This window comes from Nanorana parkeri, unplaced genomic scaffold (genome assembly GCF_000935625.1).
Source record: "Nanorana parkeri isolate BGI_ZX_2015 unplaced genomic scaffold, ASM93562v1 scaffold133, whole genome shotgun sequence".
Taxonomy (NCBI): domain Eukaryota; kingdom Metazoa; phylum Chordata; class Amphibia; order Anura; family Dicroglossidae; genus Nanorana; species Nanorana parkeri.
The window spans coordinates 1,598,425-1,620,830 of NW_017306401.1; the positions used below are offsets into that span (position 1 = coordinate 1,598,425).

The 22,406-nt window shown below is 38.1% G+C and overlaps 1 protein-coding gene across 2 annotated transcripts in view; it reads right to left on the minus strand.

Annotated features, from left to right (window-relative positions):
* The window catches only part of TBC1D22A (TBC1 domain family member 22A), a 436,851-nt gene that overhangs the window by 76,672 nt on the left and 337,773 nt on the right, over window positions 1–22,406 (minus strand). For both annotated transcript variants that reach the window (XM_018553897.1, XM_018553896.1), the window contains one exon: window positions 9,428–9,523. In XM_018553897.1, the coding sequence (XP_018409399.1) occupies window positions 9,428–9,523 (96 nt within the window). The remainder of the gene's footprint in view (window positions 1–9,427; window positions 9,524–22,406) is intronic.

The window sequence follows — 22,406 nt, forward strand, 5'->3', positions numbered from 1 at the left end:
TGAGGATGAGGAAGGTGACTGCTTCATGTTACACCCTAATTATGGGTGTAATATTAAGCATGGTCTAAAATGTGGGTTTAGCCTTTAAACCTCCCCTTAAACAATGCACTGTAACACAGATAATGCCACACTTACTTGCACAAACTAAATAAAACAATTTAAAAATGTCCAATATTTTTACAACCATGCTCATAACTTGTATTTGAATAAATATTTTCATACAAAGCAAAATGGCAAGATTCAGCAGTCTTACATAAAGGAAAATAATAAGTAGTCATAAAGAAAGAGCGCTCGTCTTCCCCAGAGTACCAGAGGAACAAAAGTGTCTTGGGTCGTTCTCATTCATGTGCAAATAAGTTCCTGTCCTGAGAATTTTTCAAAAGGCGATATGCAAAAGACTATATTGTCATAGCTTTGTGCAGCTTTGTAAAGAACAATTTTTACAATTAGTGCTAAAAGCAAAATTACACTAATTACAATCATTAGTTGTATCTCCACGTCTCATCTTAATTACATTTTACAGATTGCAAGAAGAAAACATACTGGGGATTTTAGTAGCAACTTGTCCCTCACTTTACACAGGACTGCCATATAATTTCTGATAAAACGCCTAGCAAATGAATTTAGCACAGGACTGCAGCCCCACTTTCTCAAGAGTGAGAGATAATTTAATTTTACACTACATTTGTACTGGGCCTTTTCTAAGTGGCTGTGCCAAATTGAAGTATAAGCAATGGATGGGATTTAGCTGAGTCATTTAAATAAGACCATACATGTAATTACATCTCCTTAGTGATTTAGTGCATAAACTTAGCAACGTTTATCTGCTTTGACACCTACCTGTAGCTGTAAGGATAACTTTATTATTATAATTATTATAGACACACTTATAGTCTTCAAAAATTTAAATAGTCAAAGTAGTGAAATTAATTTATGGGACAGTTTTAAAAACGCAAAGTTCCCAATGTTCTGCAAGCAATAAAGTCAGGGAAGAGCAGTTTGTTCTGAATACTGAATTAGGCTTTAAATATATTTTGCGTATAAAAAGAAGAAGGTTATTAAAGGAGAACTATGAGATGAGTGATTTCCACTCACCTCATAGTTCTAAGCCGACCTGTGACAATGAGACTGTCACAGGCCGGCACAGTAGATCGGGAGGTGAGGGAACACATACCGGGTTCCCTCACCTCTCGATCCTGTCACGGCTCTAGCTCGCGGTATACTGAGCTTAGGGTAACGGGAGGATGCTAGTTTGTGTCCTCCCGTTACCCTAAGGAGAACTATGGGGAAAAACACTGACCCCATAGTTCTCCTTTAATAAGCTAAATGGCAGTCAGGACTGTAGTTAGAATATGCTGAAATTGCAAATATATAAGACAATCATAATTGAAATATATACAGATGAAATATATATATATATGAAATATATACAGATGTACATGTAAGGCTGCCCACAGACTGGCAGGTGTGCCATTTGTAACATTATCAGATGACATAATGGTCCTTTGAAACAATGAGCACTTCCAAAATATTTTGTCTGAACCAGGCAACACCAAACTTAGATGCATCAAGCATAATACATATCCTCCACTTTTTGAGAAGGAAAGGGAATGATGATCCTTCGACAGTCACATTTTTTTTTAAACATAATGGGCCCTTTTTTCAGAACTAGATTTTTGCATGCAATCCAAAACTGTTACAAATCTTTCAAGTACCAATGTGTGTACTAAGTCAGTCTTATATGTAAAACCATCTGTCACAAGCAGTATCTGTTACTTAGATAATCCTAGCACAACTTGTGTAGTGGCATTGCAGTGGTTTAACTACCCAGTTGGTGGTAGAACAAGATAAACTGCATCTTCTGTGCCTTCATCATGAATGCATACATATGCATGAAGATACCATTTTAAATCCTACATCATGTTAATTGCTGCAAAAGGGCAATATATGTCTTAAACATTGAATATTTGGAACATAGAAGCAACAGGACAATGCTGGCACAAAGTACAGCCTTAAAACTATGTCTATTTCTATCTGTACATAGAGTCTCAGAATGACACTGTAGCTATTTTATTAATCCTGTGACACAAATCATGAAGGCATCACTGTCAGCTGAACAATTCCACAGACAAGATCATCAAACAAAAACAACTATTAGAAGAGGCAAGGTGGTCTTAGACTAAGCAAGAAGGTCAAGGAAATGGGAATATGAAGCATCAGGTATTTCAAGAAAGTAATAACTATGATAAAGTGTCTAGCCATATTGACAGCTAATGTAAAGGAAAGCAGGCAGAAAGCAAACTGAACTATATAACCTTGTATACACATTTTTGAATATGCATTATATTCACTAGAATAGAAAGGCAGGAAAAATAGAATTCAAAACAGTAATACAATATTTATTTTTATTCTGCCTGCTTTAAAATGCTATATAAACTAGCATTAACAAATCCAAACAGCAAAGCATTTTTCTTGCTGATGGTAAAAGCAAGGCTTTGTACAATATTTTGATTTTTCCTTTTGCTTTATAGAAGCAGTAAAAAGTAGGTCCTACTCAGAAAAAAATGTTCCAACAAGTTGTACTGTCTCCTTGTGCAGTAACAGATGTCATTAACAAACAGAGAAATATGCTTTTGCCCCAATGGGTAAGGAGATCCCAAGCAATGGTGAAAACAGGGTGAAATGCATGCAACAGCAACATTTATGGTCTCTGATGAACACGAATGCCCAGGAAATCCAGGCATGCAAGTTTATGCAGGAATTTGTGGGGGGATAACAAGCTTGCGCAGGGATAATCCAACATACAGTATATAGCCCAGTAGTGGCTCTATGAGATTCCATAATTTGACAATCTTAATGAACTGAGAATTGTTACACCTCAAAAAAATATTCTGGGATCTTTTCTTCAAAATGGTAAATGGTGTAGGATAATGGTTCACCTTCAGTCTTTAAACTCCTCTTGTGCGTATTTCCCTCCATACTAGGTAGGGATGCAGTTGCAGCAACTTGTGTAAAAGAACACGTGTTGCCTTTTGGGTATGAAAAGCAACTTGAAAAATATACACTATCAGCTGAAAACTTCCAGTGTGGAAGAATAAGAACTGTACATCATGAGCCTGACTTTGATGATTTGTCCCCAGCCCTCCCTACTACATCTTGTTAGTAGGGCAGGAAGTGATGGGATATCTTCCCAATGGTGACACAGACTTCAACAACAAGCCCTAAGGTCACATGACCTTACTGAGCTTTACCTCACACTACACAGATACAGTGAGGGGACTTGAAACTGCCACTGTCACTCTCATGAGGGAAGGGTGGCATTAAGACAGACTTCCCTCCTTTTCCCTCTCAAGGCTGTGACACACTGCAGGCGAAGCGAAAAAATCGCAACCTTTCACTTCGCACCGCAGCTTGTCTACACTGTAGTTTGTCCGGGCACAGCGCATATTACAAGCGATTGGGCGTCTCTACAGACGTCTGAATGCTTGTATGTAAACAGCCATCTCTGGCTGTTTACATTCAAAGCCGATTTCCCGTTCGTGCACGCCACCTAGCGGTGGGCACGAGCTGGGCAGGTTAGGACGTTTAAAAACGCCCACCCGCATTCCGTCCGCTGTCCGGCCCTTTAATTACAACGGCTGGACAGCAGGTGGTTAATTATTTAATTCATAAATATTCAGACTTTTCACTTTGCTAAGGTGAGAAAAGCCTTCTCACTGCTTATCACACTCTTTCACAGTTTATTAAACGTACACATTAACCAGAAAACTGCATGCAAACAGTTGAAGGGTTATTAAACCCTCTTGTTTTTTTGCATATATCTACAGCAGGGCCGATTAGCAAGATACTGAAGCTTGGCCCAGTGGGCGATTCCTCCATCCACACAGTTTAGTGTAGATGGAGGAATCTGTTGCACTTTTTCCATATGACCAAAAAAAATCTGCAGAAACTCTATAGGTGTATGGCCAGCTTAAACGAAAATTGTCCCAAGAAATATTACATTTTCATTTTTTTTTTAAGTAATCCTATGAACATTATATATTTTATTTCATATTTAATTTTGCACACATTAAACACATTAAAAAAACACAAAAAAACATACTTAAACCTACGAGGAAAAGAAAAGGCAGCACATGAAGATTTGAAAAGTCATGCATGCTTCCACCAATCACATGCTCTTGTTTGTGCAAGCAGACTCATCTGACACCTGCTAATTTCAGGAGAGCAATTGCATTAGACTGAGGAAAAACCATCAAGTATCAGGCCAGCCAATACTTCCCCCAGAGATCTAGGGGTGTCTAGGTTATTATCAATTGGACTGAGCAGTGATGATTTCCTCTCTATGGGTAGTTTAACTATAACACAACTGTATAGATTTATATATCAAATAAAGAGCAAAGATACAGCTATATCAGTATCTTGTAAATGTACCAAAAGATCTCAAACCTGTTCTGACAAGTACAACAGATGCTGAACTAATGCTCCATAAAAAAGAACTTACTACACTGGCTACATGGTTAAGTGATGCACTAAAGCGCAACTATTTCTAGAATAAATTTTGATTCCATATACACTTCAATAAACTATATAACTTGTATGCAAAATAGACAGTTTCTACTGCAGGAACTAAAGAAAGTGATGCAAAAAGCAGAACAGGCTATACGTTTTCTGTTATAAAATTACAACCATCTTTGAAAAGGTACCAAAAATAAATACTCAAACTCAACTAACAAAAATGTACTCTAAAAGATATGAAAATGAATACCAAACACCAAACACATGCAATTATACACTATTTTGGAAAACTGTTTTATATAGGCACTCAAGACACAAGGCTTACGTAGGATATATGATACCTATCACTGACTATGAAATGTTTTTTAAGTAACCTTTCAAGGTAACCAAAGTCTATAAACTAACAATACTGGTATAGTGCAGGAATCCAAGCAGGAATTAGTTAATTTGCTTATGTAAATGTTTTATTTGCCTAAATATATTCATAAAGTTTTAGTTCATTCTGTGCAGAATAGAATGGTTTATTAAACATGATGTGTGGATCTTGAATTGCTCTGTTCTCTGTATATCAGCCAGATCTGCATGGAAAACGAAACCAAAAATGTGTGATTTGCTTACTCTCCTGAAGAAATCAGGGAAACCGTAATCCATTTTTGGATCAACTGAACTTATTCATGCAGATCTGTCTGACTTAAGTGCTTGATTTACAGAATGTACAAGTCTGCACTTATATGTTTGACTAATCAAAAAATATATGTATTTTCTGCTTCGCCTTAGATATAAACAAATGCTCTCACCTTAAATGCCAAGTATGCTTGTTTGGAAGATCCTGTACACAATAGGGTTGATTTACTATAGGCAAATAGGCTCTTCACCATGCAAGGAAATCTGTGCTTTGCAGAGGTTTCCCTTAGCTTGGTTAATGTGGTGAAAATTCACTTTGCAAAGAATACACAACTTGTGTAATGTAGTGACTCAACTGCTCTCCAAATCTAGAGTAGATACTGATCCTTTTGGCATCCAACTGTACAACTACCATTCAACTGTCAAATGAGAGAACTTCATTTGTTTGCATGAATGGACCACTAAATCAATAATAGTTATACCGTATATACTCGAGTATAAGGCGAGATTTTCAGCCCATTTTTTTGCGTGAAAAGTGCCCCCCTCGAAATCTTTCAACTAATGGAGGAATAAAAAAAATACTGCTTCCAAACCTACAAAAGCAGTCAAATAAAATAAATCTCCTAAATCAAAATATTCAAATAATCTTCTACAGCAAATACAACAGTGCCAATCTATGTTTGTAAGGAAATATTAATTTGCCTTCTCAATTTCAAATCAATATTTCTGCCATCACTATTTCATGTACAGCTTGTACAACTGTACAACTTCTATTGTAAAAAGTTTCTTTAACCACCTTCCGTCCATGGCCGTTTGTGAACGGCCGGCCGGACGTCTGCTAGGAGCGGGAGGGCGTCTTAAGACGTCCTGCCCCTCCCCCCTCTTGTGTGCGGCACTCAGCGCGCACACGAGTGGGAAAACTGTGAGCATGTAAACAGCCAGCGATCTCTGCTTCATCAGCTTCTGATGGGGTCCCTAGGTGACATCAGAGGTCTTGGAGACCCCTGATGTCTTCATAAAGAGGACCTGTTTGGTGAACTGGCTATTACATAGGGGATTTCTTAATCGCCTATGTTATAGCAATAAAGTTGTCTAAAAAAAGTTAAAAAAAAAAATTACAGCATTAAAAAAAAAAAGAAGCTAAAAAAATATTCACAAATAAGAATAAAAAAAATTACATAAAAAATGTTTTAAAGTCCCCGCCCCCCCCACATACACATGCAAACATGCGTCGGGTGCGCCTATGTACGAAAACGACGATTGCGCCTATTATGCAGCACATATTACATATCGCCGCCAACGTCGGAGTGAGAGCAATCATTTTAGGGCCATCAATCACTGATAACACTAAACTGATGAGCGGTAAAAACGTTTAAAGTGTCGCCTATGGCCAATTTTGGTTGCGGTCGTTTTCTGCGATTTTGCGGGCGCGCGCAATTTTAAAGGTTGACATATTTAGTGTCTATTTACCCGACGTGACCCCGTCTTTTATATTATACCAAAAAATTGGGGTGAAAATAAATGTTTCATAACATTTTATAGGGAAACATGTTTTTTTTTTACAAAATTTAGGGTACTTTTTTTGGTATATAGTAAAAAATAAAAACCCCAGCTGTGATTAAATACCACCAAAAGAAAGCTCTATCTGTCCCCAAAAAAATGGTATAAAATTCATTTCAGTACAGGGTTGCATGACGGAATAAACGTCAGCCAAAGTACCGCAGCGCTGAACACTGAAAAATGGCCTGGCCAGGAAGGGGGTGAAACACCGCGGTCTTCAAGTGGTTAAAGGGTTATTAAACCCTTGCATGTTTTTGCATATATCTACTGCTAGCAAGCAGTAGATATATGCAAAACAATAAAAAACTTTTTCAAAGGGTTAATACTTAACCGTGTCTCCGCCGCACGCTCCCGTCCAAACATCTGAAAATTTATCGGGCGGCCGCAAAGTATCTTGGGGCGGGCGCATGCGCAGTTCAGATGTTCGGCCGGGAGACGAGGAGAGACACAAGGTAAGTCTATGGAGCAGCGTGCACAAGCACAGACTCCGTGGGACATGAGAGACGAGGGGGGCAGAGGAATCAGCGCTGGATCGGAGACCAGCACCAGTGCTGGAGGGACAGCTGAAAACTACACTAAAGAAGATGATGATGGGATTAAGAGGCATCATTTAACGTAAAAGTCCCTACAACTAACATTGGGGGGAGGGAAAAAAATTAGCCTTTAATGTCACTTTAAGTCTATTTTCCCCATGTGTATAGGAGGTAATGATATTACTGTAGCAAAGGTGCATAACCTTAACATTTTAAACATCAACTTTAATTTGTCCTGTAACGTTCCACATTATCGTTAAAATCCTGTAATCACCATCCCTGCAAAAGTAATATACCGTACCTCTGCTAATTTTTCTGACATTTTTCATATAGTTTATAAAATAAGAACATTATTAAGTGATATTACAAAACCCCAATACATCACAGTGGAAGCATTTCAAACATTCTGATTAAAAAATCAGCTCTTCATAAAAATTGATAATTTTAGGTTGACACTATCTTTCATGAACCCATGCTGAGTCTCTCCTATGATATTATTTCGGACTCTATAATTTTCTATAACATGCCTTTAATACCTTAAAATAATTCACACACAACAGAAGCTAGGCTTACATGTCTCTAATGTTCCAGTTTAAGCTTTACCATTCTCAAACCCCATTTACAGGCTCCCTCCTACCAGTCTCTTCCACTCCCCTTGGAGGACCCTCCACATGTAACTTATACTGTATTTTTTTTTTAAATGTATGTAACTGTTTTCAGGTGTCTTAAGGCCAATCATGTGATGGTGTGGTCCTCAGAGATGCAGAGAGAACCGCGCTGATGCTATGACATCATTACACTGCATAATTAAACTATGCATGAAAAGCGCCATGGTGATGCCCCCCTCAGGAGACGGGTCCATGCCAGCTTGCATTCACAGAATGAATTAATTCTTCTGGTTGAATAACACCCAGCATGAGGACATCTTCTGGCAGGTAAGAGGTGCTGTGGTAGGCAGCACTGGAGAGGAAGTGATGGATGTGGGACATATTAAGAGAAAAAAAAGAAGATTTCCCAGAGACAGTTGTTTGACTTTGAAGAGTGGTGGAGCATTAGCAGTAGACTAGTTTAAAATAAATATACAGCATTATTTAACACAGAGGGTGTCATGAGGGGCGCAGAGGGTGTCATGAGGGGCGCAGAGGGTGTCATGAGAGGCGCAGAGGGTGTCATGAGGGGTGCGGAATGTCCCGGGAGGGGTGCGGAATGCCCCGGGAGGGGTGCGGAGGGCCTCGGGAGGGGTGCGGAATGCCAAGAGAAGCAGCTCAGACGGGCACAGTTCCTTGCAGCCGCGGCCGCAAGGAACTGTGCCCGTCTGAGTGCGTGCAGACGGGACGGCAATACATGCCGGCGGAATCACGGCAGGGAATGAGCGGCACTCTCCGGGGGGGCCCCTCTTCTTCCTCGCTGGGCCCCCCCAAATAGCGGAACGCCAGGGCTGCGACCCTGGTAGTTCCGCCAGTGTAACAGACTCAACACAAGCGTGTAGCTTGTGAGCACTGTATGCTTGTTCCATATCAGTAATTCAGAAAATCTTAAAGCCAGAGACAGACAGGCAACTAGTATTTTCTAAAATAGTTTGGACATGTCAACCATCATATTTCTCTCAGTACAGAGTTCCTTTAAATGCTTCAGAAGGATGGCACATAGACCAGGTACTTTATCTAAAATTACATTTTGTGCAAATCAGTAGCATATAGCATAGTCAGTGTAGAAAATAATACCTGTGATTATGGGACATATAATTAAAGTTTAATCAATATCAAATGAGGTACAACAACTGTTAGCAGAAACATTTAGATCGATACTGTAAAAAGAAGAAGAGTATACATTTCTCTTTAAACTCAGGCATCACAATTCACTAATGGTACAAAGAACCAAGACAGATCATAGGGTGCAGGTATAAGCTTGCTTGAAACATGTTCACAAATAAAACTTTCATTAAAGAAATGTGTCACTAAACTTTCAAATCTATTGCCTCTAAATCTGTGCAGCAACTTAGAAAATGGTGGTTCTCTACAAATCACGAAGCTTGGAAGAGGCTGCAAAGCCAAAGGTGACATTGTTTAAGTGTTCTGTTTGTACTTACTTCACTTTGTTGAGGGGATTTATTGCATAGTCACCATAGGCACATAACACAAGCTTCATTTGAATCCATATGCTACAGCAAGTAAAAGTAAAATATGACCACTTACATGAAAATCTTTCTCTTCCAGTATCTCTTTCCCCCATCTCACTAGAAAGGCAGCACACACATATAAATGAAAGTGCGAAAATCCTTCAGGTTCAGACTAAAATAAAAATGAATAAAATTGTATTATGTGTTATATACAATAGATAAAAACATCAATCAACATATGAAACTTAGCAATAAACAAAATAACAAAAACAGACAGACAGTCCAAATAATGAAGACCTACCCTAGACTCTGAAAACCAGAAAAAACAAAACATTGAAGACCAGCCCCCATATAACCATGCCTACAACCATGTAATTTGTTTGAGCAAGTAGTACATAAAGAGAGAGGGACAGGACCTGTGTTCCTCAATGGACTTCAAGAAAAATGCTTTAAGGTAAGTACAAAGATCTTTTTTTCTTCTGCATCCATTGAGAGTCATAGGAATTCAGGAATTTGTAAGAGTCGGGATGTCCAAAAGCAGTCCAACTGAATGGTGGGCAACAGCCACCGATGGATGTAAGATAGAATCAGGAGCCATCTGCAACATCCAGAAATAATAATGCCTGAACCAGAAGAGGTGAAGTTCACAATAGGACAAGGGGACTGCTAAAGACCCAGGGAAGATGCTCAACCAGTAAAAGAATTGCTGCTAAAGGGAATGACTACCTGGAAGGAAACTGTGTCCGCACCAGCAGAAGCTGCGAGTCAAAGCAACCACCAACAGGTGGAGTAATATAACTATCCAAAAAAGGAAAGAACAATCCAACAATAAGAATGACCTGCAAAGGTTTCCCAGCCTCAAAATAGATTCTTAAAGGAAAATTGGAACATTGGAACAAGTCCACAAGGTAAGACTAGCCAGTGGAAAATCAAGGAGTGGGAGACAACCCCAATGGAAACCCCTTAATTAAGAGAGACTAACAAAGGGGAACAAGAATGCAAGAAGTACCCCATACCAAAATAGAAAGGTGTGGGAAGACAACCACCTCCTACTGGTTTCAACACCTGAAAACAGTAGGACAAGCATACCCATCTACAAGGACCCAACAGTGTCACTAGAACCTGACAGGGAAAAATACCTGTAGGGCCTATTTACCTGATCCAGGACATGGGAATAAAAGTCCTCTAACCCACCAAAATCCAGTGATGTGCCTACAGCCGTGAAGTGAGGACGAACTTTAGCCATAAAGACAAGACTGACCACTTGATTAAGGACAGGAGCAAGAAAAATATTTTGAGGGACATCATATAGAGGATGCAAATCAGCCACAGTTGGAGGGCCAAAACTCAGGGAATCAGAGTATGCAACACTAACACAGAATAAATATCCTCTCACCTTTTGAAAAGATTACTGCACTCTGGTAGGAGCATACTGAGGCCACCCAAGAAGTTGCTAATGACAATTTCAAGAGCCAGGCCAAAGAGATGACATCCCTCAAAGGGAAGATAATTCACCTGTTTCATTGATGACTCATCAGCGCCCCACACAAGTAGCAGCACGCCCTTTGCATTTGTACAGGCAACAGTTCTATGTGGGACACAAGATCAGAGGCTTAATTTAAACCATCAGAGCCAGATCAGAAGGCTCCAGACATCTGCTCCAACTGGTCCATAACATACCCAAGCATGGAAGGGTTCTCTCTAGGGCGTCTAATCCATTCTTACATGGTTTGATATATCAGTTAATGCCAACCCAGGACAGAGGGGGCCAAACCAGTTAAGTCAAACTGGGATATAAGGAGAGAATTGAACTGCTTATCAGTGAAGTTCCTGACGGTAAACATACCTTCAACCCTTCTTGTTGTATCTCTGTTAATTTGGATCCTTGGTGAATCCACTTGTCAAAAGGGAAATGTTTTGGCAGAGATTCAGACTTGTCATGGTGTTTCTAGTCTGCATATAGGAAATCCTCAGACAGAGGGTGTAATGAAAAGTCTTTGCAGACGCAGGTGCTCTACAAGACCCAATGCCTATAACAGCAGGCTGATCTTCCAAATTAGGTGTTGGTTCCATTTTCGGATACCAAGTAAATGCCCCCAGAAGCATTAGGGTAGTATGGAGTAAAGTTACCCATAGCAGTGGAACTGGCCTCTGTGTATCTTTAAAAAGACATGTTTCTTTGGGTGGCGATCAGTAACTAGACACATCGTGAGGCAAGGCCTCAAGAACTCTGAAACCTAGCCAGTTGGTGCTAATGAGGATTTCAGGTGTACAAAGGTGACAAAATCACTGTAGGCGGGCAATGGAATAGAACTGGAGACCAGAGATTCACTTAGTGCTTCAGGAGCAGCATCAGGATGGGTCTTCCTATAGGCTAAATGGCAGGAAAGAAAAGGCAGAGCACATGTGCGCAGCACTCCACATAGCATATGAAGTCATTGCTCAGGCCCTCATCCTAAAGCCCTACTGTGGTGAACATGGCAGAAGCAACACATTTGAAAAAAAGGCACCTGACGGTACCAACTGTGAGGTAGCTAAGCCCGACCAGTCTTACAAACTAAGTGAGCCTTCAGACCCAGGGTCACTCCAAAGATCCACTTTCAGTACAAAATTGTAATAATAGGCAAAGTGTCCCATATTTACTTCAGTCAACAAAAGAAAATACAGGATAATAGAAACATTTTTGTTGAAGTGTTAAGACTTCTGCATCCAGTATTGTATGTCTTATATCACTCTGATAGTGAACATTAAACTACCAAGTACAATTTATAGTTGAAAGATTAACCATTAATAGGCTAATATTCAGAAGAGATTATTCAAGGTGATGGCTTTGCCTTTTCCATCCCCACTATAGAGGAATAACAAAAGCTTCTGGCTATTGTTGTACACTGATTTTCCTGAGCAAGTAAGGCCCCATCCGTATATGAAGAAAAGAGAAAGATGAAAAGTATGGTAAATATGCAGTTGTCATTGTCAGCTCAGGATCACAGTAGCTCCTGGCACTCCAATGACTTGTTCAAGGGCTGGAAGATAAGTTCCAGCCTATTGTTCTAAAAGAGGTAAGCAGATTTAATGGCAAATAGGAACAAGATGCCTCATTTATAGCAACTGCTCAAACAAATGTGTTTGTAAAGGAGTCTGTGATACCTTATTGACTGGCACACATACAGCCCACTAGACAGATTACAGAACCAACATATGGAACTATATCTTTACCAGACTTCTCAATTGTATTTAACCTATATTATTTAAGTGTTTCTATAAAGGCTTCATTCAAACTTGAAAAATGAAGGAATTATAACTGCCTCTTCAACAAACAAACTATGTATGATGAATTACTTGTGAAAGAACACTCAGGAATATTCAACGCTCTTATAACAGGCAGCATGTTGCTATGGATATAAGCAGCTCTCAGTTGCTGGTTCCACACTTGAAGTTGAATCAGAGTACATACATGCAAACTGCCCATTTAGTCACTAACATTCAGTGACCTTTGTTACATAAATGAAAAGAAAAAAATATGGTGAAGGTTGGACTTGGTGTGATTTTTCTATAGGCTGTCTTGGTATAGGACTTTTTTAATAACCTATCATCTCAAGAGATGTAAATCCAAAAGAATGCAATCCTTTATTTTTCTTCCCCACAATGCCAAGAAGAATTTAAAGAAGGTGAAATAGCATGATGTTGATAAGAGTCATACTTATAGCAGGACATTGAATTGGTTTGTCCCTTCTAGATTCTACAGCACAATTAAATTACACTTGTTTGTGTCCTAGCTTTCTGACACACACTTTGACTTAATTTCATATCTAAGCAGATAAAAAGCATGTTTAATCAAGGTGCACTAAAATAAGGAATGTGCTGAACATTTTCAGCATTATCTTACCAAACACCTGTGACTTGCTTTCATTTCCCACTTTATTTTTTAAAGCAAGCGTTGATCTTAAAAACCGTGGGGAGACTTTATTTTAAATATACAAGGAAAGTAAGTTGGGAAAAAAAGTATTAACATTAGAACAAAACATATGTTTGTCTATGTAGAAAGACAGATACTGTATATGAAATTGATAGACAAATGTCTGCCAGGAACATTCATTAAAAAAAACCATTACAAAAATAAACTTTTATTTGTAGATCTAAATATTTTCTTTTATTATATTAAAAAAAAAACTCAGCAAAGGTTCTTCATGTATCATTAGCAAACTAAAAGCAACTCAATTGGAATGTATTCCCGGTATTATTATTAAATATGATATATGTGATTTGCAATGTATTGCATGAGAGCTTAAAACTCAACTCCAGAGGAATTACAAGTTTTGCCTTGCAATGGGGCTGCCCACACACTGCAAGAGTTAACTGCTCGATTATGCCTAGGTGACTAAAAAAGCTGCTTTACTTATCTGATCCCTGCTTCCGATGTCTCCTAGTGGGCTACAAGATCACTCCCCACAACCTCTTCTCTTCCAAGCTCTGCCAGTCTAAGGTCCAACTATGTCAATAAGTACAAGGAAGGCTTCACAGACCTGCAATGGAGACACGCAAGGATACCAAGGTCCTCAGATAGAGTGGAGGGGGAGAAGAAGAAAGTGGGTGAGCAAGGATCAGATAAACATTTTTTCCCCCCTGTCCCATAGGCATAAATGAGCAGTTACGGTAATCCTTGCAGTGCAGTGGCAGCTTCACTGCAAGGAACACATTTTCATTTCCCCGGAGTTGGGCTTCATGCTTTTTAACTTATATGGCAAGCCAACTGGCATATGGTATACGGGTCCCTATTTGCTTCAACGAAAGGATATAAAATAAGTAAATGGCAATATGCAGTGGGTACCACTCCAGGCTTGTGTTTAACACAGAAACCATGAGAGCACATTAAAGTGACATTAAACCCTCAGAGTTTTTAACATAAACCAATACTGTAATGTGTGCCTTACTGTAATCCATGGTTGTTTCCCTTCTCTTTGCTGCTCTTCCTTTTAAATACTCATGTCTTCTCATGCTTGGGGAGAACTTCCCTTTTCAGCTCAGGGCCTCTTCCTGTAGTGCTGGCTCAGGTTACAAGCCTATAGAAACCTATACACAGACACCGTGTATCCATTCCTTGAGACAAGAGAGTCTGCTGCAAAACAGAAGTTCTGCAGAGCATGAGAACAGATACAGATTTAAAAGGAAGAGCAGCAAAGAGAAGGGGAACAACCATGGATTACAGTAAGGCACACATTACAGTATTGTTTTATGTTAAAAAATCTCAGGGTTTAATGTCACTTTAAGCTTGATAAAGGGACTCTGGGTGGCCCTGAAATGTTGCCATTCTTGTGACAAAATGTACATCAATAAAGATGTTTTGGACACAGATCTTCGGTGTGCTGGTGACGTATTGTACCTCACAGGTGCACATTCCACATCTAGAAGCAACAGATTAAAAAAAAAAACGCCCCACAGATAAATTCCAAAGGTTGAAGGTTTATTGCATCATGGACGTATCTCTGGAAAGACACAGATTCGTCCCTTGGCACATTTACCCGACTGGCCTTATTCATAGCATTATTGCCTATATCACTAAGACCAATCAAGCCTAAAATTAATCAGGGGTGGAGTCTGCATCCAACAGGGGGTACACCTGTGGATCAACATCAACAACCCTTCTATTTTTGGAATTTAGCGGTTGTGCAGCTTATTCATTTATACCAAAAGGATCTAGATAAAGTAAAAATGTGCATACAATACCCAGTTATTTGAATGGATTGTGGCAGTGCTCGAGGACCAATAAAAATAATTACATGTATGCACTGAATATGAGCAGAAACAAAGGGAGCACATGAAAGTGTTAAAAAGGCTAGCTTAGCATTTCAAAATGCATATTTAAAATGTACTGCACATTACCATAACACATGGCAATGCACACTACACAGTGCATGTAGAATTCCACCCAAACCCACTGCAGATCACCACAACGCACATGACATGTAGTAGTCTGCATTGCAAAAAAAAGCGCAGGGGTATTCTTTTCTGTGTCACACGACCTCAGGCTTCGCTTTGTAATTTGCCAGGAGGAGAGGGGGACAGAGTCAACTGCAGCTTCGCTTCCAGAGCAGCCCAGAAGTACAACAAGAGCTGTACTAATCCTGACATCTAAATAAAGAGATTTTTCAAGACCCTGAAGAGAGCCTGCATGAATGGAAGTTTGCAGCTGAGGCTAAGGGATGCTTACTGCTCTAAACCTGGTAAGTTCTCGCGCCCAGAGTAGTGCTTTAAACATTTAGCTAAACACAACAATTTTATGATTTTATTTATTTTGTCCTTCAACTTCGAAGTACACTAAACTGTGTGCATTACAAGAAAATGAGTCAAAATGAGGGTGCAATTATATTCTGACCAATATATACATATAATGTTTTATGGGTCAAATTAAGTTACTGCTAGGTTATATATAACCTTGCTATTGGTGACATTGTCTTTGTTAGTGCTGCAAGGTTTTGCCTTTTGTATAGCTCTTGCACGTTCACATCATTTTAACCTCGCTGCTTTACAATGACCACCAACAGACATGCTCAAAGCTGGTGTAAAAATCCACAATGACCTTCATTTTAGTATCTCTACAGAAGATCTCTAGACAGATGCACACCCTTCCAGAAGACTTATTCTGAACATATTACTTATGACTTGGAGCGTGTTTATACTGAACCATCTGTCACCGTCAATAAAGATCATTTATATTTTTACAATTACAAACATCAGGATGCCATGAAAGAACTTTCAAGCTTTATGTGAAACTCACACACATTAACGAACCTTAATAAAAACACAACTGATAAGTCTAAAAAAACAAAACAAAATGACGCGTAGCAGCCGATACACTGTATTGCATCTATATCATAAGTTTAACATAATTTGCATGAATTTAGTGCACAATATTTGATAACACATGATGGGATAAATATTTAGAAATAAATGAATAAAAGATATCTGGTGACACAGCAAGTTATTACAGTCAATGCTATTATCTATTAACCCCTTCATGATTGAACTTGTTTTTCGTTGTTTTTTCGCACTTTTTACATTTTTACTGTGTGATTCTTCCACGTCAGTAATATACTTTCTTACAAAGTACACCCACACATATTATATGTTGTTTTTTAGAAGACAGATAGGGCTATATATTTATATGACATATGTGTACCTAACTCATCACTGAGGACAAAAAAAATATAAAAAAGGAGAAAAAAACGTAAAGAAAACCCTTTTTCTCTAGTTTTGATTTGTAGTATTTTTTTACAAAAACAGCATAGCTAAAAAAAATACAATACATTCATTTATTTGTCCTTTATTTGAAAAAAACTCACATCCCTAGAATTTAAGACATTTTTCTGTACTACTCGGCCTAAAACTAAAACCTAACGTTTTAATCTTTTTTTCTCTAAAAAATAATTTTTTGGTTATTATTAGGCTGCTTCAAACTGTTCTGATCTCAGACACCCGATTCCTGAAGGGGATCGGGTGTCTGAAAAAGGTTAACTCTTTCATTAATGGATGCCTCTATACCGAGGCATCCATTAATGAATAATAAAAAAGAAACATCGGGCGCCTTTCCTGGTGCAAATAATCCTTTTATTTGTTTAGAAAGATTAAAAGTGATAAATGGTACTCACAAAAGAGTTGTGAAGGGGACACTCCCCGAAAACGCTTTCAGCTGAGTCCGCTTATTTCTGCTGGTCTAGCAGCATATTTGGATTGTTTTCTCTGACTGCTAGGAATCTGCATGTATCCTGAGATTTATGTCCAACACGCTTTTTATCCACCTCTTTTGTGAGTACCATTTATCACTTTTAATCTTTCTAAACAAATAAAAGGATTATTTGCACCAGGAAAGGCTCCCAGTGTTTCTTTTCTATGTTTCACACAGTGTAATCCCTTATCTGTAACGGAGCGGCCTGCCTGGAGCACAAGATTCAATTTGTGGCTGAAGGAGGTTCCTATCTGGCGCTGGTTTGGCTTTTTGTGGAATTATCCATTAATGAATGGTAACTGCTGATTCTCAGCGGTTATCAGCCTTGTGAAGTAGCAAATAACTCATCATGTACAGTGTACGTGACAAATCATTTGGGCACTTTGTGGCGGGACTTACAGTGTACGTCTCCCATCACGAAGGAGTTAAGGTAGTAATGTAGAAACAGGCCTGGTCCATGCCAAGGAGCAATACAATACAGAACTGTTCAAACTGTGGCTGTAATGTTCTTAGTTTAATATTCTTATCTTCTTTTAATACCTTTTATGAATGACCAGTACATTTAATTAAACCAGTTTAATAAATGATAAGTCAAGGAACGAATCTCAAAGAAACAAAAAGTTAAAGCATCTCAGCAAAAATAATTACTTAGTTACAATCAGCACAGTCAGGTGATGTTTTATCACCTAAATGCAATGTGTTAACAGTGCCTTTGTATGATTCCTGGATCCCACTATCTGGTGCTCCCAGGCACTAATAAGTATTTTAGTCCCAGATCCCTCAAAGAGTTGTCCAGCTGGTTGAATAATATGCAATTCCACAAAGAGGAAGATTAATTATCACCATCACAAACAACTTACACCCCAATCTAACAATATAATTATTACATATTTTACATTTTGATGTCCAAACTACTTACCTCATGTATCATCTTAATTACTTTTCTACTTGTTTCCCAGAGAAGCAGAATAATATGGCATTAATTAATGGACACAATAAAGAAACTGCCAGTATTGTTTCAATTCTTTCTGTGAACTAGGCTCATTTGCATGGCTCCGTTTTTTTCTACCTTTTATATTAAACAATAGCACCACTGAGACTGCATTAAATTTTAAGTCCATTAAACAAAACACAATCATATCCATTCCCACAGATATTCATCTATTACCATATTTTACTGCAACAAGCACTGTTTTATTGTATCGTCTCTTGAGCATTGATCTAAGGGGTCACATTTTTATTATATTATGCATTTTGCATGATAATAGTACTGGAGGTTACTGTGCATTACATAATAAATGTATGGCGAGACACTTGAATACAAAACAATGGTCTTTTGGAGAAACAGATGAACAGACATAAATATTTTCTTCCAATAAGTGATGCAAAAGGGTTATTTCCCTTTCAACCATAAAAGGTGATTACAAAAACATTTCCAAGTACAAAACAAAAAATATGCTTGATTCATATTTGGACTTCCCAAACTGATATTTAATTATATAGGTTATGTATAAATTACACTGGTCAAGAGTTCACTTAGGTCCCTTTATAAAAACTGCATGAAAGAAACTGAGTCTAAAACAGTTAAACTATCCTAACTAAAAATATAAGACCTAAAATCTGGGTAGTCTTATAAACACCTATACTTTTTCCACAAGAGATATTGATAAGATTGTAAGCCCTCACAGGCAGGGCCCTCCTTACCATCTTGTCTTGATTTGTATTGTGATTGTAATGTCTTCCCTATATTATAAAGCGCTGCACAAACTGTTGGCGCTATATAAATCCTGTATAATAATAATAATAATAAGGTTCATCATTAGTTCGGTGGTCATCATTATATAACTGTTATTTTTCACTATTTGTGAACAATAATAATAACAGTAATTGTGCTGGCTAGAGCTTGCTAACGTTTACAAAATTTCACTTTTAAGTGATCATTCTACACTGTTATGACTTTTTCTCATGGGCTTCAAATTGTAAAAGCAGTACAAACTGCTTCAATTCGTTAAAACAGCACACACATAAAGTACAAATCTGCCAGGTTTGATATGCCTAGGCTCCCCCGAATATTGTTCTCTATTTGTTGAATTCTATTACAATCTATGGGTGTCGGAATCACAGTGTTAAATGTGGCCATTTCTAGGGCTAATAGACAAACCACTGTCAAAAAAAGTTGTGCAAAACTAGCTACTGCCATGGGTAACATGTACCAACGAGGGTCTTTTTTAAAGGCTTCGAGGGCAACATAAAAATGGACAGTCTCAGCAACAGCATAATATACTAGCAAAAAGAGTACAGGCATGTGTGTTACTACATAAATTAAAAAAGTACAGATGACAGCGCATCTGTACTTTTTTAATTTATGTAGTAACACACATGCCTGTACTCTTTTTGCTAGTATATTATGTTACTACATAAATTAAAAAAGTACAGATGACAGCGCAGCATGAAATTGGCCAACAGCAGAACAATTTTAATGAGCAAGGCTAGGCCCAGATTTACTGGAGAAAAATGGCACACTAGAAGAATTATGATACTGCATACAATACAACAGCGTGAAATTTGCCAGCAGCAGACAGTTTTAATAAGGGATAATAGGCCCAACTTGTGTATGCCTAACTTTTATTTTATTTGTGGGGATAGGGGTGCAGCGAATGTAATAAAATACTGTTTTTGCACTTTTTCTTTCGTCTTGTAAATGATGCATTGGCATGCTGTGAACAAAAGACAATAAACCTTCCTTTTTTATGCATTAAAAATATCAAAAAAAGTTACCCAACAGGTTATCACTTACCTGTGTCCCTGCCGCTCGCTCCCATCTGAAGATTCTCGAGCGGCCGTGAAGGATCATGGGGTGGGCACATGCGCAGTAGAGATTTTCGGACGAGAGAAGAGGGGAGAGACAGGGCAAGTCATTACACGCAGCCCAGCAGCGTGCACAGGCACAGACACCGTGGATCACAGAAGACACAGCAGTCAGTGCTGGATCAGAGACCGGCACCAGTGCTGGATGGACTCATGAAAACCACTGGGAGGAAGAAGGTGATAGGATCAAGAGGCATCATTTAAGGTAAGTCCTTAAAGCAGCATTGGGGGGGAGTGTGACTTTAATGTACATATGGTTATAACAAGTGAATGCTCCACTTTAGGCATCAAACGTAAAGTGTCCGCAACATAAAATAAAAAACAGAAAAAGCTGAAAAGCTCAAAATACAACTCTTGAAACAAAACCCAATTTTTTTTAAAGGGAAAACTTAGGGAAAAGGACCTATCAACATAAAATAAAAACAATATACACCAAGATGAAAACCTCAAGGTATCACCCCCTAAAACAAAAGTCCACTTGTCTGAAAGGAAGCCTTGCAACAAAATTTAAAGTTTGCTATGGATGGGACAGCAGCTAAAAGTAGCTGCTGAACTCAAATCAACAACAACATAAAAGGAAGGACATAAAAGCCACCAATAAGTAGAAAAGGGAGCATAAGGGCTGACTAACCAAAGAGCTACTAAATCATAATTAGAGTTTCCTAACTGAACATCTTCCAATTGACTAACACTATGGCTGCTCTACCCTCACCCTGCCTTTTATAGATAGATGGCTGTATCTGTAAGTCCTCTTATTTCCCATTCTAAGCCTTCTGGCCTCATCTTTACTCACTGCAACAATCTTCTATCATGTATTGCAATGTAGCAATGAATATGTGCCCAGTGAAAATATTATTCCTTTTATATATGGTACTTGGAAAGTTGAACTCTGGACTAAAAATATTTCAGAATCTCTTCAATTTAGTAGTAAGAGTCAGCTGTGGTGTCTCCAATACATGATCCACTTATTATTAGTGATGTACAAATTGGAAGAATACTAAATGAAAAACGGTCCAGATGGTCAACCTAATACAAGCTAATGACCTATCTCTATTGGTGCTCCACATGCAGCTAGAACTAATAGGGCATTTCTAACTATGAAACAAGGTGAGACAGTTACACTTTCTACAGATAGCATAAGACTAGATTGTTCACTTTTCTTTACGGCTCGTATGCAATATCACAACAGTGTGGGCACTCTAGAAACAGCACAGAGATGCTGTATGCTGGCAGAAATCATAAGACGGCAAGGTTTGCTGGAGCTCATAAAAGGAAAGGTGGCATTTTCAGTGATTATTCACCACTAAGTTTAGAAATTATGCAAATTTTAACATTTTGGAGCCCTGAAATAAGACGCACACTTATTTGAAATAATCAGTTAACAGTGTAGCATACTTAATTCACTTTTTCTCTCTACTCTACTATTATATATATTATGGCACAAACTGGACATGGACAGAGTATCCACAGCACCAACTTACTGAAAGATTATTCAGTGCAAGAAGGTGGCAAATTTGTCTTATGTCCTATGATTTCAGTTTACACCAACACACTGGCTTGATGTATGCTGGAAAAAAAAATAGGACATGCATTTCAACACAGTGCAGTACATTCCAACATGCTGCAGCACAGGTTAATAACATATAATAAAAAATAAGGCAATAAATACATTGCAAATAGCACTAAAAGCGTATTCCAGCATGGTGCAGCAGAGTGCAAGTTAAATGAATGCCAACATGTTTTAACACATACACTACATGGTGTGAATAAGTCTTGTTAGTACTCTTAAAGGTGAATTTGTCCTTTTAGTACAAATTAAATGCTATTTTTAAGAAACACAATTACTGATAAAAAAAATCAACTACACAAACAATAAATATTCAAGAGCCAAACGTAAAAGATATTCTATTTTTTCATAAGAAAATTGATCTGACCAGACATCAGTCAGACTGAAATACAATTTGTCCCATTTAGAAACACAATAAAGAAATCTCTATATCTGGACTATCCCTGCCAAAATACAAAGCTATTTGGGATGAGTGCAGGGTCTCCAAGATATTGCTCAGACAATTCCTGTTATCAGGTCCCTACTAACAACTGCAATAAAGCTAATTAAATAAGTCAGAACAGATCTATCACTCTTAAAAATTATAAGATTGTAAGAGAAAATAATTAGCATTACCTCTACTTTGTTTTAACTTTTAGAATTAGATTTAAAGTTTGTCATAAATTGTATCCTTTTAAGATATTTGCACTTCAGTGTTCTGTTTCATGACACAAAATAAAGAGCATTACGATAGGACTGTGCATACCTTAAGGTAATCATTCACAGACGGTTACGTGATGCAATAAATACAATATGATGTCTTGCCAATCATGAAACACAGAACCAAAAAACTGGAAAAATGAATATATATATATATATATATATATATATATATATATATATGTGTGTGTGTGTGTG